Below are 18,740 nucleotides of genomic sequence, written 5' to 3'. Positions count from 1 at the left end.
ACTATAGGGAGGACATTCTCAAGCAATTTCAAACCCAATCCAACAATAATTATCTATGACAAATATTTATGTTATACAAATTATCAAATTTGATAATAATGGTAAGGAAAATGGTAGTGATAATTTCTTAATTTATGTTTTAAAATATAATGTCAAAATTTGGATGGTTTTTTAGAATAAAATGCTAAACTGAACAGTATTATGCGTTCGATAAGGGTGAAAGTTGGAGGAGTTTAAGGTGGTGACACCACGTGCCCATCAGCAGAAACAATTTTACCGCTCTCTCCGATATCATCCATACAGCGCCACCACCAGTCAATCATTGAACTATTTTCTTCAGCACCAACAACCACAGCCAACAGCAGGCTAAAGAAAATTTGGACTCTACTAACGTTATGTCGTATAGAATGTAAACAGAACAGTCACAAGAGTGGAGCTGTTGCCGATCTGTTTCACATCAAATTTTCCAATTTGCGTTACCGACACCACGCGCACTAAGGATTATTTCATCACTTGTACTGTAATTAACGTAGAACCCGTCATTTCTTTCCCTAATCGTATGTATGTTGGTCAGATCCAGATCCATAAACTCCGTGTGACAGCGATGGCAGAAAGACGTAAATCGCAGATCACCCAGGAGCTAATCGAAAATTTTCGCCAGCAGGATTCTGCTGCTCGACCGCGGGTCGGTATAAGCACACATAACTTCCTCGGGAACACAAGCACGTCATGCATGGACGAGACCATCCACGTGACCAAAAAATTGCTGTTTGATGGGTCAATGGCGAGCAATACTTCGTTCAGTGTGCCCACTGACCAACTACTTCGCAGTGCTACCAAGAGGAAAAGCGTTACCCTAGACGGAGGTGATTTCCAATCTCCAATCAAGAGAGTTCCAACTACTCCAGGTGGTATGTGCATTTAGATATGTCAAGTTGTTAAAAATTAAAAATTGCACTCCAATTATAAAATGAAATAGTCATGTAGAAAATTACCTTTTTTAAATTCCGCTGTAATTCAAACATTTTCCTTTAAGGTGGAATCGATTGGTCTCCAGTTTGCAGGGAGCAAAGAAAAACCCTTGTTGAGTCACTTGACTCGAGAATCAACGACCTTCAAGCCATGGCAATGAAACAGCAGTCATTCAAGAAGCAAATGCTTGAAGTTATTGATACAGAGAAAATGCTGTTGAATCGTCAGAAAGAAAAGGACAAACTAATTGTGAGTTGAGTTTGCTGATGGTATATTTCATGCTGATCTCTTTTGACTTCATTTCTGCAGGTCAAAAATATGCAGGAACAGTTGGAGAGCATGCGGAAAAAGAAGGAGGAAACTGAGGATGCTCTGCTGGCTGCAGAAAGTATGCTAAGGGAACAGAAATTTAAAGCTGAACAGGAGAAGTGCAACTGGCAGAGAGACTACTCTAGTCTGGAAAACAAGCACAGTGAAGTAATAATTATCATAAAATGTGTTCTTAACTTGCGTTGAATGTTCTAATAAGTTATAGACACATCTCACAGGGAAAGCCATTTAAATTAATATTAAAATTTCTGGATGAAATTTGCAATAATTTTAGCATGTTGAAAAAGTAGTTGATTGGATATATTCAAAACATAAAATTTTCCAAAAACCTTTTTCAGTTGGTTTCTCAGCACCAAATCATGGAGAGCGGTTTGAAGCACAAAATCAGCATGCTAGAATTGGACCTGAAAACAACCAATTCCATCAATCAGGAGCTGCAAACCCACTTGTCATGCCTGCAAGATGAAGTGAAGGAAATGAGAGAGGTGCGAATTCAGGAACAGGCTTACCGTGAGCAGCTTGAGCTGAAAGAGTTACGCATCCGGGGTTTGGAGGAGGAACTGGCATCAAAGCGAGATTCTCTCCGCATCGAAAGGCAGTCAGCAAGTGCAAACGCTTCCACGAGCAGGAAGAACCTGGAATTGGAGGAGCAGTTGGTTCAGACCAAGGAGCTTCTCAGGGGAAAACTGCTGCTGGAGGAGAGGGTCAACTCTTTGCAGGAACAGGCCAGCAAGGTCGACCAGCTGACGCAGAAGTGTGCAACCTACGAACAGCTGCTGAAGGTTTATAATTTGCATTAGGTTATTTTGTTCCATGAGCATGGGTGTGAATTACTGAATCTTCTAGATGTTTTGGGAGGTAAAGCTTAAATTTTCAGAAGACATTTAGTTTCATCATCGCAACACGGTGTTCATCATTTAGTAATTAATTAATATCTATAAAAATTTGCTGATTGATTTCACAATAATTTTTTCCAAAAATTTTGGAACATAAAATTTGAATTTTTTAGATGATAAATAGGAAATTGAAATCTCTGCATGGAATGATAATTTTTCTATGATTGCATGGACACTTTATTAAAACATAATTCTAAATTTAAATCAAAGAGAAACTAACAACACAATACACAATCGATCCAGTACTGGCATGTATTTTAATCCGCCAATACCAGTCTTCATACTTTCATATAATTTTTGAGCTACATTTCAATATTTTGGCCGCACACCTTACATATAATTGCCAATTCCATCTAGAGATTTTGTTTTCCTTTTAACATCTTTAAAATTATGTGCCTGCATGGTCTAATCTTTATTCCAAAATGCTTCATCGGGAAGAATTGGAACTTGAACATCATTTAAATATGCTATTCTAAACTGCAATGTAATACAGAAATTCAGTTTTTATTATTATCAATAGTTTTTGCTCTCATTTTTTATAGATCTCTAACTATTGAATAATGTGTACACAGTTGCCAAGATTTGTCTTCCTGAGCTAACAGATATAATTTCAGACAAAGGATTCCGAATTGAAGGAGTGGCATGCGCTGGCAATCAACTCGGTGAGTGAAAGCAACAATGAGCATCTGTCCGCGCGAAATGTGTCAACAACTATTCAAAATCTCGAGCAATCATCTCTTGTGCTCCGTTCTAATCTTTCTGAGGCTGTGTCACAGCTTAAATCTGCCAAACGTGAAAAGGAGGCAGTAGAGGCGGTCTTGCGCAATGAGCAGGAGAGGCGCATGACCATCGAGTCCTCTGCTGTAGCTCAAGCGGCCACGCTCAGAAAGATGGAGAGGAAGTTGCAGTTAATTGTACAGGTAAGCGTCGTCGCCACAGCAAGTTGAAAGCTTGTTTCTCTTCAGGATATAAGGCAGGGCTTAACATTGTTTAAAAACTGAACATATAACACCAGATTAGAGGATACCATTTTGCAGTTTTTCTGCCAATAAAAGACGCTTTCAACTTCAGCTGTGGTTTTGATATCGGCAGTAGTAATAGATAGTAGCTAGCTGGCAGAAGGTTTTCCTCTTCTAAATCTACACACTAACAGTCTAATTTTCTTTTAACAAATTTTTCTTCGCTTTCTGTTGCTTTATTCTTGCAATTTGTTGCTAAAAACATTTTTCTAATTTTGCTTTGTTCGTGTTTCTCCCGCAGGAGCGAGACAGTATCCAGCAAGTTTTGTCAGCTTATGAAGGCGACATGACCACTATTCCAAATCAAATGCAGATCCTGCAGCAGAAGAGAATCGAAAGTGCTGAACGGTCTGCTAAGGAGATGAGAGAAATGGTGCAGAAAATGGAACAAGAGTTGGCTCAGTATAAAATGGGAAATGCCAACCCTGCCAATAGAGAGTTCACAGCATTGCAAGAAAAGCTGCAGGTATGAATAAAAACAATGTTTTGTTAAAATTCTAAGAGCAAGGTATTCTACAAAAATTTGTTTAAACGATTTTCTTCAAAGGATTTGAGGGAAAATATGATAGCTATGCTTAAAAAATTATGTTTTATAACACTAAAAATCAATTTTACTTAACTCAAAATATTTCTACGTATCAGAAATATTTTTAAAACCAATACTTGTGGTCTTAATTTCAAGATAAACTAGTAAAATAATTTCCCGCCATAAAGTCTTTTTTTCTGGTCGTTAAGTTCATTAAATCTACCTTCTTTAGTTGGCTGAGAATGAGTTGCACAAGGCAAAGGCTCGTGCTGTTGCTCTGGAAGAGACAAACGAAAGGCTTGAAATGCTTTTGGAGCGTCGAGCTCTTCGAGGCGACTATGATCCTGCTCAGACAAAGGTGATGCACTTCCGCATGAATCCCATGGCACAGGATGACGCTAAGAAGGCTGACGAAATAAAGAGGCTTAAAGAGGACAACGACAAGTTGAGGGAGAAGGTCAAGCTGCTGCGCTCCAAGGAGTCCTCGTCCATGCTGAATGTGACAGCTGCCGCGGATGAGAACTTCCACATTGAGAGCAACAAGCAAATAGGAGGTGCATATTCATAGTAACAATTAGTAAATGATTTTGCACTTCCTTAAACCTTAAACAAAATAATAATATATATTCAGAGCGCTCTTCAACTTGACATATTTATATTCCATTTCTTGCAGAGCTGCAAAACAAGTTGAAATCCACTGAGCTGCACAACACCAGGCTGAAAGAGGCCTTCAAGAAGACAAGCCAGAATTTCCGCCAGGCCCTTTACCTCATCTTGGGCTACAAAATGGATGGCTGCAAAGATGGCACATACAAGCTAACAAGCATGTATTCTGACTCAAACGATCATCTGCTGTTCAAGGTAAGTGAGCCAAAATAGCCTTATAAATTCACACTCAAGGAGGAAATTGTTAAGGTGAAGGAAGATGACACCGTCGAAATGCTTGAAACCCCTTTCGCGGAGACAATTCAAGAGTTGATCAGACTGCACCTTAATGAGCAAGGCAGCATCCCTGCTTTTCTTAGTGCCCTCACTTTAGACCTCTTCAGCCAACAGAGCTTTGCATCTTAATTTTGTATTAGACCGTAGGAAAATTTCTTCAATTTTGTAATTATGAAAAATATATTATGTGCCTAAATCCTTACAAATATTGTATACAGCTGTAGCTGTTTGTGAGATTGAATTAAAGTTGTTTCATCAAATAAATCGAGAGCCCTTAATCATGCTCTTTTTGGTAGCCATGGTTTTCTCTTGAAATAACATACCTATTCCTAGCTGGTACAAGTTATTTCAGCAAAATATGAAAAGAATTGGAATATTAACATCAATTCAACATCTTGATATAATATCTTTGAATTTATCAAGTTAAGGCAGTCTTTTTCATGAAGCTGAACCTCCAATTTAAATGTCTGATTTTTCATGTGTGAAATGCTTTGAACCTTTAAATATGGACTCTGGTTACCTCTTATGAGGCCAGCTGATTTAAATAAAAAATTTACTGTTAAAAATAGGGATGAAAGGAATTAAATTACTCATTCAATATAAACTGAACATTTATTATTTGCAGTTTTAAATATAGTTACAGTAAACTTCATTGCATTATCTACAAATAAATATTCTTCTATTCTCCCTTTGATATGTGCAGGGCATTCTTTGTTACAATTGTACAAATCATAGCTACTTTTCTCAATACAATAGTTGCTGCGCGTTTCCATCGTAATTTGCAATAATTGTTTTCCCACAGTGCAAGCTTGAACGGTCGAGTTCTAGTTGTATGCAGTGCACTCGTTGGCACTCTTGTTAATTAAATTGTGTCAATAGAGCACGGATGACTAGGCTTATAAAATGTATTAAACTCTCTATTTTCGTTTTGTTTTCTTTTGAAAATTATGGTGAAATACTTATTCAATTTAATGAAAATGTTCGCTGCTCACTACGAAAGCACAAGATATTATAAAGTGAGTGGTCCTGCATCCAAATCAGCTATTCATATTATGAGATCATTCTGTTAATGAAATTAATCTGCGCGTACAATGAACAATTCAAGTTCATACAGAGTCTAATTTGATATTGATGCACCACACAGTATTTTTCACTACATAGATGAGATGTGTATCTTTTGTGTGTCGAGGATGCAAATGTGCTACTCGGCTTCTATTACAATTTCAACAACCTTTCGCAATATTTGCACGCTTCCACAGTAGGCCTGCCTACTTGACCGCTTTATTGTGCCCAGTAATGTTTACATTGACAGCACACTAATAGTTTGCGCCAGAGAGTGTATGTTGATTGCTGCGGAGTATTTAATTAACACGAAAATGCTCTTCTTCTCCCTGGCACTTGGGATGGGGGCAGAGTTTGCTGCTGAATTTTTTACTATCCAAGCTACAATATTTTTTGAGAATTTATGTTCTATTTTTAGCAATTTACTCCGGGCAATTTTTGTCTTCACAGTTAATTGCAAGAGTCTGTGTATGATCCCATTTTGACGTGTGAAGCATTGGCTTTCTATTACTTTAATTACAGATTAATAGTAACGATTCACTATGAAGCACTTTTCTTTTACAGAACATTAATTGCTAATGTGCGTGTGTAGTTTAAAAGCATTCAGTCATGTTACGCTTCTCAACAACTTTTTAGTACCTTATCACATAAAAATTCTCATTTCACCATCTTCTTCTTAGTTGGCAAACATGGTCATAGCAAGACATAACTTATTCGACTCTTGGGAACGTTTTTGATTTTAAGAAAAGTGTGAATTTTAAGAAGGTTTCAGTAGCACTTTCCGTTTAGAGGCGTTTTTGCAATTACAAATTTACTTGGAAGTAGATTGTCATAGGTGCAGATCAATAGAGAAATTGCACTCTCTTTATGGAAAAATAGCCAAATGGTTTGTGCTGGCTATTCGCCTCTTTTTACCCGATTCACCAAAAAGTAGAGCTTTTGAGAAATATAGCAGAGAATATTCTTTTGTCAAATCATAGCGAGAATCGGTCTCATTATTGTCCTCTAGAACTTTGTCCTCATTTCCTATGTAGTGAATCACAAAAAAGCACTTGAAATGGAGCAAGGGATCAGCACGGCTCGTCAATACACATAATATTCCATGCATGCCATTTACACTTAGGCACAAGAAGAAAGCAACTTATATTTATTTCATTTAATGATTTCCAAGAAATTCTCAAACAAAATGAAATAGCTACAGAAATCAAAGTCTTTGTCATCTCAAATAAAATATATTCTACATTACTGCACTCATTTCGCACTTTCACAAGATCGTCATAAAAACCATCAATCGACATACTTTCGTTTCTACATTGGGGCGTATCCAAGATTCTTCCTTTGCAGGAACAAATGGATTTCCCTGAAAGAGGGTCGCTCAACGTCCACTCTGCGCCAACACTCTTTCATCAAGTCATACACATCCCGTGGGCAGGCGGCTGGCTTTGGTAGCCGAACAAACAGGTCTTCCTCCTCCTCTTGCAAGAGGGCTAGCTGGTCCACTACCTGTTGGTTTGAGGCTAGGTGGTCATAGGGTTGGTGCCTCGCTATCGTCAGAATTTCCCACAGTGTCACCGCAAATGACCAAACATCGCTCTTGGTTGTGTACTTGTCCTGAAAAATATCGATTTGGGATTAAAGGAAAGTTTAAAAATGAATTTTACAACTTTGGGAAGTGAGCAATTAATTCAATTGAGTGACAGAAACAGAAACTCACCAAAAATAGACTTTCCCAGGCCATCCATCTGACCGGGAGCTCAAGTGCAGTTCCTCCTTTGACTACGTGATAGTAGTCCTCAGCAAACTCCTCATTGTCTTGGGCAAAATCAGATATCTTGACCAAATATCCAACGCCAACGAGACAATTCCTGCCAAGGGAAAATATAAATATTTTGTAAATTTACAAAATGCTAGCATGAAATTCAGAGCAAAAATATGCATCACGCGCCGCGTCTGTGCGTTGCATGTTACATAAAGCAATCTTCAGCCGAATTTGTGTCTCAACGGAAACCAAAGTGCTTTCAAGGAATTTTTAAAAGAACAGAATTTCAAGAAATATTGAACGATCTCTCTTTTAAACAATTATGTTCAAACTGATATTATTTTGTCTGGATATGGCAATGTATGGGGCAAAATAGCCCTGCAGAACCATACTAAAGATTACTTTGAAACTAAAATTTTTTTGCAGGGTGTTAGGGCATTTACCCACCTTGTAGCTAAATCACGGTGAACAAAGTTGAGTGATTCCAGATATCGCATCCCGGAGGCAATTTGCGTCGCCATGTACAGCAGACAGTTGAAGCTGCAAGTAAAATATTAAGTAAGAGGTAAAAACTTAAATAACTTAAATAGTGGATGAACAACAATTATTTAAGATTGTTGTGTGACTTTTTGGACACGTACCTGAGAGTTTTGATTCCCGCAGCTTGCACTGCAGAAACCGGAAGAGTTCGACTTCCTTCAGCGTGAACATGGGAGGCAAGGAACGACTTGAGGTCTCCGTGCTCCAGGTACTCGTAGACAATGCATTTCGGCTCCTCCCGTGAGCACATGCCAAGCACCCTGGCGATGTTGGCGTCTTCTAGAGCGGCGATTATTCGCACTTCGTGGTAGAATTCGATTCTGGAAAGAAAAAAAATTAAGTTTTGCCAGCTTGGTACACAGCTCCATCAGACATTTTTTTCAGTTTATCGTGCTGCTGATTCTAAACTTTATATATCGCAATTTGCTCGTGTGCGCACAGCTCTGGAGCGTAATGGTATTTATGGCATTTGCAGAGCGCGCGTGTGTATGCGAGCAATAAAATTTTCCTACCGAAATAATAAACATTGTCGGCGGCGCGCTCTGTGCTGAAAATCGAGCGCAGTTACTACACTGCCGCTGCTGCGTGCTAAAATAATAAACAGTGCGCCAGGTACACCAGGTATGTGATGTGTTTTGCTCCATAAAGGTTTAATTTCAATGCAGAGCATATCGAATTTTATGTTGGAAAGGCCATAAAGCACGTGTACGCGTGTGTGTGAGCCAGCCACAGGGAGGAAATATAATGGCAGTTATAATCAACTGCAGTGCGCGCACACATGCTGCCAAAGGTGTTTGTTTGATATTTTTTATTATTTACCTCGAGCGCCTTTTCATGTAATAATAGTAGTTTTTCAGGTTTATGTCCGACTTTGATCTGCGTGGAAAAAAATACATAATTTGCTTATGATATGCTATTTCGATTTCTATAAATTAATTTCGGGTTAAAAACATCATCATTGTTTCCAGCGATTTTATTTTTGCAAGATATTTTAGATTTATCTTTTCTGGATGAACAATATTTTCTTCAAGAATTCGTTCATTAATCTAAATCCTCCACAGTAAAAAATATTGCTGACTTTTCCCTAACAACGCCGACAAAATTAAAAAAAAACAATCTAATCAACAAACTGTGCAGATTTCCCAATTAAAAGTTATAAATTCACTTATTCAATTAATTATTATTTGGGTTTTGACGGTTGCTTTGTATCCGAATCCAAATTTAATCGAAACTCAAAGACAATCGTGCATGTGTCAGAAGCAAAGGTGGTAATGAATTAATTTACCTGTCGCTTTCCGAAGTGCTCGGCTCGACGAATTTGACGGCCACGAATCGCTTGCCTTGCGTTTTGGTCGATCCGTACTCAGGTATTCCGTCCGCCTCGGCCACGTACAGCTGTGGGAATTATAATTTAATCAACGCTAATTTCTCAGGGGAGCCGCCACTGGTGGTGCTGCTGGTGCGGCGCTAATTATTGATGGGGGCATCGCGAGAGCGGCGGGCCGCTGTTTGGCAATTTGCGCTCCGCAAACTGCGCGCCGCCGGATTGAATTATATTTGGCCAGAACGGAGAGGCCGTGGGAAATTGCACTGATTGTGAAGCCCTTTGCAGACCGACTCGGTTTGTCTTACCTTCCCAAAATTGCCCTCAGCCAGGATGGTGAGCATTCGCAGCCGGTGACGCGGGAACTCTGGCACCACCGTCTGCTCCAGTCTGCGCTTCAGAACCTCTTGTTGGTGACTTGGAGACTGCAACAGAAAAGTGAATTTGCCCTTGTAGTCAAAGCTTAAAATGATATAATTATTGACTTTAAAATTTTAATAAATTGAATGCAATCGTCCAACAAAAAGCATTTGCGATTGAGAGAACAAGTCCGTATTTTTTCTGTGGCTTTTGGAAAACATTGTTTGGATTTTGTGGTGCAATAGAATAGGTTTATAAAATTTATTGCGAAATGCGCATATTAATTTTATTTGATAAAAAAACAAGCACAGAATAGATTTAGATAGCCCGATAAAAAAATCATATTTTATTTGAAAGTCATGAGATTTTTGGTCCTATGCAAATTGACCAAAATTTTTTTGGTCTCCTGTAAAGTGGGGACATTATTTTAATTTAGCTTTATTTTGCGAATTCCTTGCTGGCAAAAATGCCTCATGAATTTGGACCTATGCAACTCCCCCATATTTTTATAATTTTAAAATTTATGAAGGATAACCTCTGGCATAGTTTTTGGTTACTCATTAATCAGTTTTTAACGCATGCATTCATATTCATTTTTTGCGACTAGTTTTTAGTCGTAGGAAATGTTTTATCGCTTATATTTAGGAGTTACTGCTTGCCCATTATGACTTCTAATTTTTCGTTCCACTGTTATAAAAAAATAAATAAATTATTAAAAAGGTTGAAATTTACCCTTTTGCCTCGGCTGCCTGACGATTCCTCCGACGTCCTTGAAGAGGGTGGCTTCGGAATGGGAATATTGATGCCCTGCGGGTTGGAATTCCTGGAGAACACGGAGCCGTGCTCAGATCTGGCGAGCGAGTTCTCGTGGTTCAGAAGGGGCACGCTGCCACCAAGCTCAGGCACGGCGTATTCATAAGAGGTGTCTGCGGACAAGATGATATGCACACTCCAGATGATTTATATTCATCCATTTTTTGTATCAAACTCGTTCGGCGAGTGATCAGAAGCCGATTAAAAGCTCTATTAATGCCGCTGACAGGTCGAAGCAGTGAAAACCATTAGGCTTTTTTCAGGTACGCGCACAATACGAGAGTAGGCAGCGGCGGGCGAGAGGTGCGATAAATATTGTGCTAATTAGAACGCTATTAGCATAATAACAATGATCCAGCGCGGACACACCCAGACCATCAATCATCGCCACTGCCAATTACCAAACGTGTCTCGATCCTCGAAAAGCCCTTTCGCACAATTACCTGGCTATTACTCGTGATTTATGTGCTCACCATTGTCAAATTCACTGCCGAGTAGAACACTGCTGCCGACTTTTATTGTATCTCGCGCCAGCAGCAAGGAAACGTTAAGAGCGTTCTTTCGCATTTATTGAAAAATTATTGCTGTTGAAAATTGGCAGCAGAGCAGAAGGTTTGTGTAACTGTTATATTTTTGTTTCTGCATTAGCTGAATTTTGTAATTACATTGTATCTGTTTTTAAATTTAAAATGTAACTTCGTTTTAGTTAGTTGTATTTGTTAGATGCTTTGTGATTTTAATATTAAATTTTGTTGGCTTGTATTCGATCGGATTGGACAAATAGAAAATATTTTCGCACGCACCGGAATGGGGCGCTGACCCTCTGATGAGCGTGTCGGTGATCATGTCCTTCATCTCCATGACGACGGGGCTGTAGCTGTAGTATGGCGCATACTTGAGGGCCTGGTAGGGCTCTTGGTAGTCGTCGGCCCTGGTAGCGGCCAAGAGGCCTCTGCGGTCGGTGGTCGTGCTGCCCCTCGGCTGGTTGTAGTTGTCGTCGACCGTCACGCTGGTGTATGCACTGTTGCTGGGGCCGCTGGCGTTGTTCTCGGCGCCACTCAGCGGCGCCTTCGACGCTAACGGACTCGCGAAGTTCTTGCGGCGCGTGTATCGCGCCAGGATCACCACCACCACGGTGATGAGCACAACTGAGGTTCCCACGCCCAGAACGACGGCTATGAAGGTCTGATCCTCCTGATGAGCTGAAGACACTGAAATTGAATGAAAATGTTTCGTTGCATTTTCATTTAAAAATTGCAGTATTAAAAGGGCAATTTTTTTCGCCTTGACAAACTGGTTCAATCTTAATTTTAACGGGTGTTTTCCAGGCGTAAGAAAATATTTTTTACTATTAATTTAAATCTACATTTACTTAAACTCTATTTCTTTTAAGAAAATTACAAAAGAAATATTCTGTACTTGACAAGTGAAAAAATCACATCCTATTGTTGAATTTTAACTTAAAATTTTATAACATAAAAATGCTGAGACGTAGAAAAAAAAGTCTATTCAAAAGTTACAAGTAAATAAAAACATCGGTTGCATTATTGGATGTTATTACTGCTGTTGAGTGGCTTTGATCTGTTCAAAGGATGTGGAAGAGTGTCCATCCACTCCAGCAGATTGATTACATTACAATTACATGCTATTTGATTTGCCTCTTAAGGGCAAATTGTCGAGTGCACACACTGACCTGGAACTTCGACGTCCTGAGGCAAGGACGACTTCTCCACATAGACATCGCTCTGCTCTGGCGCGTCAGTGGCCGGCTTCGTCTCGACGGTGAAGTTTCCGTGGGCGATGTCTGCAAAGAGAAGAGCAACGCCGGTTGAATATTATTTCGCCAAATCGATATTCACTTGTGCAGTTTCCGAGAAAGCTGTGCGAGTAGCCGATGGATATACTGATCGCCAACAACGAAAAGGGTCTTTCTCATTCATCTCAAGCACAAAAGTTCCGAATGCTTTGATATTGCTTATCTGAGAGTTTGTTTACCTTTAACAATAGCTTTAGAAAAGCAGTGTGTAGGCTACTGGGCAAACATTTGCCCGTCGGAAAACATTAATAACTGAGTGTGCCAGTCAAGATGAGGGATGTGAGAAAGTGCTATAGATGAATGTTGAAAAATGGTCTCATTGCAAGAATCGAACAATTCTTCTACTTAAACAGCTATGACGTTGAAAAGATTTATTGTGGAATAAAAGTTGGTCGTGTAGCTTGTGATAATTGAGCTACAATCCTCAAAATAGCTTTCATAATTAATCATTTGCTCACTTCCCTGCTCTTTCTTCTTGCCCGTGATGAAAATGTGCAACACAAATTTTAATTATAAAACTCTTAGACGCGAAAAATGTCCGCGTTGCTGCAGACAAACAAATGTTATCCTTTGAAGTTACGGTCTTATTCTGTTTGTTTTAAACCGAAGCTAGACTGTTTGTCCAAGGCATAAACTATACGCTATGACAGCATCAAACAGTGTAGTGAAAGGATTGTGTATAGGTGCTGCAGCTCGCTAGCTATTTCGGCGGTTTTAATAAAGTCTTTGCCCGCGGCATGGGAAGCAGCCCAGCGTAAGTGAGGGAGCGACGAGTACTCGCTCGCACTTAGCGTGCTTGCTGCATCCTTTACCCGAAAAACGTTTTTGCGGTGCCGCCGCACACGCACGCACGCTAACACTGCCTTTGGCGATTTCATATCGTGGCCGATATTGAAAAATTCTTCGCCTCGTTAGCAAAGTTCGGCTGCTTTTGTGCCGCAGAGAGGAGTGAATTCTCGTGTTTAACCGAAAAGGTGCTTTTGATGAAGTGGCCTGGAGGCAATATTTGCATGGCACACCATTATTCCAGGTATGCCTTTATGCACGGATTAATTAAATTCTTACAAGCATAATTTTTTTTCTCTGGCCTGGCGTTATTTTGCGCGTGCGGCGTGCCTTTGTGCCCGGGCCCATATTTCAAATTCCTCGCTCTGCGGATTAGGGTTCAGAGCTCTACTATGTATGTCATATTTTATAAAAGCGACATAATATTGTATACCGCAGGTAGGAAAGAGAGCAGCAGGAAAAATTAAATGTGCTGGAAAATTGCTTATGGCCTGAACGCTGCTTCTACAGCTTTGGTGGGAAGCAGCGGCATTTTTTGAAACATAAACGGAAATTGCTTGCAGAAATTTACAACCAGCTTTTGAAGGGACATTGCAGTGCATCTTTTGCGGTGAAATTAGGCCAAGTTGGCTGGAAAAAATGTAAATGGCACAATTGAAATTGTGGAATCATGCAAGAGGAAATGCAGGATTCATGGTATAAGCCGTATAAGCAAAAAACATGAGAATCATATAATATATTCAGCAAGGATATTAATATTGAACGATAACCGCAAGTCTCAAACAATCACGTCATTTATTATTTTACCGATTTTCAATCATTGTTAATTATGATCAGATTTCAAATTTTGTTTCACACTGCTGATTTAATTTGTTTCCCTTTAAAATTAGATCTTTTGTATAGGCTAGAATATGCATTTTATAACATATTTTATTTGCAAACTGCAGAATCAATTTATATTTAAACCGTATTTGAGACACTTGCCTCTGAAAATTTACTCTTACTGAATTAAACAAAATGAACTGAAGAGAAAACCAATCGACACCCTTGTCCCCATTGCACAACGGGTTCAAAGCTGCGGCATAAAATTGTCGTAAAGCCCCAAAGTTCAATTAACCCAGCGATCGGGAGAGAGAAAAGCTAGTCTTTCACTGCCTTAATAAAACTGGCAGTCGCCCTAAATTCCAAACAAAACGGTGGAGCTTGCCTAGCACATATATTTAAAATTCAATTTCCCGCATGCGGCGGTAGCTTTTCCAAAGCTAGAGATATAAAAATAAAATGGCCACCGTTCAGTGCTAGTGCCCCTGTTTAACGTAAAAGAAGCGCGTGTTTTTATTTTAGAAATAGTGCGGAAACACTTCCTCGCGACGGGCATGTGTCTACACAGGGCCAGAGATAAAAATTTTAGTGGTTGCCACCGCGAGCAGCCCTTCGGTGTTTTGAGTCGTGCATGATTTATGTTGCTGTGCGCGCCGCATGCCTTTGGGTTTTGTGTCACCAAAACTCGACCCGAATGACTAAAATATGAAGAGCAGGCCGTCGCACAAAGGGCGCCGCGTGGCTTTCAAGTGGCCCGTGTTATTTTTCATGCATTTGACCCCTTCACTCTCATTCCGCTCGTACAAAATGATATTTCGCGAATGCGTATGTGTTTGTGCCCTTGTTTTGTGTTTGCTTTGCGCCTTCACGCAAACACAAAACCAGCGCGCGTGCAAAAGGACCACTGCAGGTTCCCCATTTTTGTTTGTTTGCCCGTGCAGGTTGACGACGATATCTATCAAAAAATAATACCACCGCCTCTGACCCCTTTTCGTGCTGCCGATACTATACCACCGAACGGGTCTGCAGAGAAGATTCTATAAATTACTCTGCACGTGTTCTCTATGTGATATCGTGGGACACGAATTGGTAACCAAAAACAGGGATGTAAGAATGAAATCTATTTTTTGCTTCGCCCTAGTTTTGACAATGCAGGATTCTTTTTGCAAGATAACATATTCAACTAATGGTATAAGGAAATAAATTTTCATTTTTGACAATTATTACTAAATCGTTTGCCTCTTTGATTTCGAAAATCAAGCACTAGACATCAAATAATATGAGAGCCATTTTTAGAATTTCCCATAAGCAATCACTCTGGAAATCATCTTGGAAATGCAAAAAATCATCAAAAGTTTTGATTCCTACCTGAATCAAATGTGACCTCGCTGATCATGATCCACTTGGCGGCGAAGTGCAACTGAAGTTTGACGAAGCGACCAACTCGATGATGGAGTTTGATTGAGATATTTCTAGAAGTCTCAAAAATTCTGTCCTCGATGTATGTGTACGTGATTGGGTCTCCTAGGAATTGCTGGCCGCCAACACTGAAGAACACCTTGGCCTCGGCGAAGACCTACGACAAAAAACGAACATTTTCATTAAAAATTGTACCGTCTCTCAGAGTGGAGGGCTTTCGGCTTCGAAAGTTTGTTGCGGAATTAATCAAGAGTAGAAAGAAATATATTGAGGGCCTTTCAGCGGGAGAGGAAATATGATTTCCTGCAGCGCGCATTTTTAATTGAAATTTCTGTAATGAAAAACGCGAAGCCCTGCTAAATGGACCGCGTTCCCCCTATTCATAAACATCGATTGGCTTGCGTAATTTTAATACCGAAAGTGCCTTGATTTTTAATAACGTTGACGGTTGATTGGCAAAAAAAAGAGAGTTTTCAAGTGGTTAGGGAGGAAACTTGCCGCGCTGAATTAATTTCCACAGGCGGGCGTGCTTGTGGGGGTAAATTGCCCTGAATCCGCAGAGTTGGCTGCCGCCGCGTATATAATTCGGTCTCACGCGGGATTTGGTGATTAATGTTGCCGGTCGGATGTATATTTTAATTAAATATGCGCTGGCACGCGATTTGGAAGAAAAATGTCTCTTTTTCGGCGGGGGGCACACCGTCAAAATCGCTATTTAATTTATATTTCGAGGCAGTCACGAATGTGTAATTTACTGTGGTTGTGTGCGATTTAATGCGTTTGTAAGCGATTTGAAAGAGCGTGTTTACCTTCATCTGGGTCACAAAATAAAAATGTCCAAATGTCCTAATAATGTTAACATTAACACAACTGGTTAAAATGGAGATAAAAGATTTGAGTTATGAATATTTTAGTAGTTTCTCGTTTGTCTCGCAACAGTATAACATGGAATTTGCTAATTAGATATTTGCGAGCGTGTTTATTCTGTTGTTTCTCTAATTATCGATCTGACGTCGACAATGTAAGCTATGAGAACATGCAAAATATTACAAATATAATCTAAGTAATTTTTAACATTTAATTTACTTTGACTATTATTAAGCAAACAAATAGCCTCTTAACTTTTTTCCACTGAGTCTCATAAATATTTGGGAGTTCCAGGTAAAACAGATAAAAAAAGGAAAATTAATAATTTATCTTATTCAGTGATCCCGACAAAAACTAAAGTCTGGCTGCTGATCTTGTCAAAAGCTCCAACCCTAAACTTTGGTGGTTTCAGAAAGATTAATAACGGAGCAATGTGTTGTTTTGCATGCCCTCGTGAGTTATGCGAGTAATTCGCTTCATTCCAAGGTGGGAGACCAACCCTCCACTCACTCACTCACTCACGAAACAGCAGCAGCTATGCGAAATGATAATTGCTTCTCGCGAGAGCGACGTTCACTTTTGTAAAAAGCTAGCTAGGGTGGGTGGAGCGGGAGTTGCTTCTCGCGCACCACCCAGCTCGCATGCAGCGGCACGTCATTCAAAATTTCTCATTTATCGCTACACAAATATTTCATCAGCGACGGTGGTTGGCGGCAGCGACTTTTCGCGCATATACGAATTCGTACGTCATTAATCAGCAAGTAGAAGTGCGCGAGAAAGCTGCACACACAATCCAAAAGGAAAATAATCAAACGCGCGGAGCAAGCTGTTGCGAAATATTATTAAACCGGAGCGGAGCAACTTTGTTAATTAATTAACGTCATAAATCAGAATGTTTCATTAGATCTGGAAAGCTCGAGATGGAGTTAAGAAGCAAAAAGACGATTCGACCATTTGTATCGGGGCTTGTTTATACAGCCAGAGGAAACTCGACAAATGTTCTCTCGTTTTATCAGCATTTCTAATCGACAGTTTGAAGTGTGTTGTTTGTATTCCACAGCTCTATGTTTTATTTGCTTAATCAAAATTTTCCATCAGCGCGAGAGGGTAAATTTTTTATGGCTCGCCTCGAACGAGGAAACAGGCTATGAAATTTAAAGTTTTATTTTCACGTTCTTCCAAAGCAATCATCATTTATGGTGCTCGCTCGGTACATGAGAAAAAATATGCGCTGCAGCAGCTTGTGCGGCTTCGTTTTGTTCGTTCTCGTACTGCTCTCTGCACTATGGTTCGGCCGTATGCATTGTCTGGTTTCAACTCTGCTTGAATAATATTATTTCAAAGCACGTTGAGCTTGAAATGGCATGACGCGCACAAAATGAATGGGAATAAAAGTAAAATTAATTTTCACGGAGCGTTCGTTTCATTAACATAGCCGGCCGGATAAAACTGTTTTTCATATTGCAAATCAATTTCCAGCCGGGTAAATTTCAAACAAGTCCACTCTGCGATAATTTGCCTCTAACCATCCAACAATTTAAAGAAATTTCGTTATGAAAGCGTCTTTACATTCCGCAGCACGACACTAATATCTGATTCAAATGAGTGCATAATTCATCTCTTTCATTTTACAACTTAGCTGTACGAACACGAACCGACGGTGCATCATTTTGTCTCGCAAGACATAAACCCTTCACGAGATGCATAGCAAGTATGATTCTTAATGGCATTAACAACATAAATTTTTCTCATCAGAGCTGGCGTGTTCGACCAAGCGATAACTTTTGACGAGACAGCAGCTCCGGTGGCGTTTCGTCCGCGTTTCTCTCTCTTACGCACCGTGGAAGAGAGCTCCTGTGCATTATTTGCCTAACCACCTTTTGCCTGGAATATGACGCATAAAATGCGGCTTTACAACTCAATAAACTAGAGTTTTATCTGGAGGAAGTGGCGGAGCAGTTTTATGTCGCTCAGGAGTGAGCTGCCTTCAGAATAGAATATGTGCAGCGCGCCTGTATTAGACTTGGAAACGATCCTCCACCGCGACTGGCATATTGATAAAACCGATGGAATTGTATTAAAAATAGGAACGAGACAACCGTCAGCTGCATGGAGCATCTGGGAGTTGGAATTTGGAGCAAAAAGTAGGAAGATGCCAATCTTAATGCAGACAGAAATGCACTTGTGCAGTAAATTCACTCTGCAAACATTGCATACCATTGAGTTTTATAGCGAAGAACATATAGCTCGGCAGGAAGTTCGATGGATAGCTTTTATTACAAAGGAAATAAGCACGGTTGAGGAAATTGTGAACGCTCTAGATGAGACATGAAATATAAAAATAGTCTCAAAATGCCCGTTTGCATCTAACAATAAGTGGTGACTTCTAAAAAAAATGTTAGGTAAAATTTTGATAGTATAGGGCGAAACAAAATTAATTTGCATGTTAAAAACGCAGAACCATGGAAATTTAATGTTGCTAAATGC

The 18,740-nt window shown here is 39.8% G+C and overlaps 2 protein-coding genes across 5 annotated transcripts in view; one reads left to right on the top strand and one right to left on the bottom strand.

Moving 5' to 3' along the window:
- Nucleotides 1-374: 374 nt before the first annotated feature.
- Mad1 (Mitotic arrest-deficient 1) lies at nt 375-4,980 on the top strand. Its single transcript, XM_065484251.1, has 10 exons — nt 375-520; nt 575-911; nt 1,037-1,221; nt 1,282-1,449; nt 1,641-2,084; nt 2,813-3,118; nt 3,459-3,683; nt 3,976-4,297; nt 4,417-4,604; nt 4,659-4,980. Exons 2-10 carry the CDS (start codon nt 605-607, stop codon nt 4,812-4,814), a joined length of 2,301 nt encoding a protein of 766 aa, XP_065340323.1. The 5' UTR covers nt 375-520; nt 575-604; the 3' UTR covers nt 4,815-4,980.
- Nucleotides 4,981-5,278: 298 nt separating this feature from the next.
- LOC135940979 (discoidin domain-containing receptor 2-like) overlaps nt 5,279-18,740 on the bottom strand; it is a 106,449-nt gene continuing 92,987 nt past the window's right edge. For 3 of the 4 annotated variants that reach the window (XM_065486160.1, XM_065486159.1, XM_065486161.1), the window contains 10 exons: nt 15,336-15,543; nt 12,237-12,347; nt 11,347-11,754; nt 10,463-10,656; nt 9,679-9,795; nt 9,332-9,441; nt 8,148-8,366; nt 7,954-8,046; nt 7,462-7,612; nt 5,279-7,358 (listed from right to left, as the gene is read on the bottom strand). In XM_065486160.1, coding sequence (XP_065342232.1) covers nt 7,056-7,358; nt 7,462-7,612; nt 7,954-8,046; nt 8,148-8,366; nt 9,332-9,441; nt 9,679-9,795; nt 10,463-10,656; nt 11,347-11,754; nt 12,237-12,347; nt 15,336-15,543 — 1,914 coding nt within the window. In that variant the 3' untranslated portion in view covers nt 5,279-7,055. The remainder of the gene's footprint in view (nt 7,359-7,461; nt 7,613-7,953; nt 8,047-8,147; nt 8,367-9,331; nt 9,442-9,678; nt 9,796-10,462; nt 10,657-11,346; nt 11,755-12,236; nt 12,348-15,335; nt 15,544-18,740) is intronic. The other variant, XM_065486162.1, reaches the window with a different exon arrangement.

Source organism: Cloeon dipterum, chromosome 3 (assembly GCF_949628265.1).
Source record: "Cloeon dipterum chromosome 3, ieCloDipt1.1, whole genome shotgun sequence".
Classification (NCBI taxonomy): Eukaryota; Metazoa; Arthropoda; class Insecta; order Ephemeroptera; family Baetidae; genus Cloeon; species Cloeon dipterum.
The sequence above is the reverse complement of the archived record's forward strand: the minus strand, read 5'-3'. Positions and strand labels throughout refer to the sequence as shown.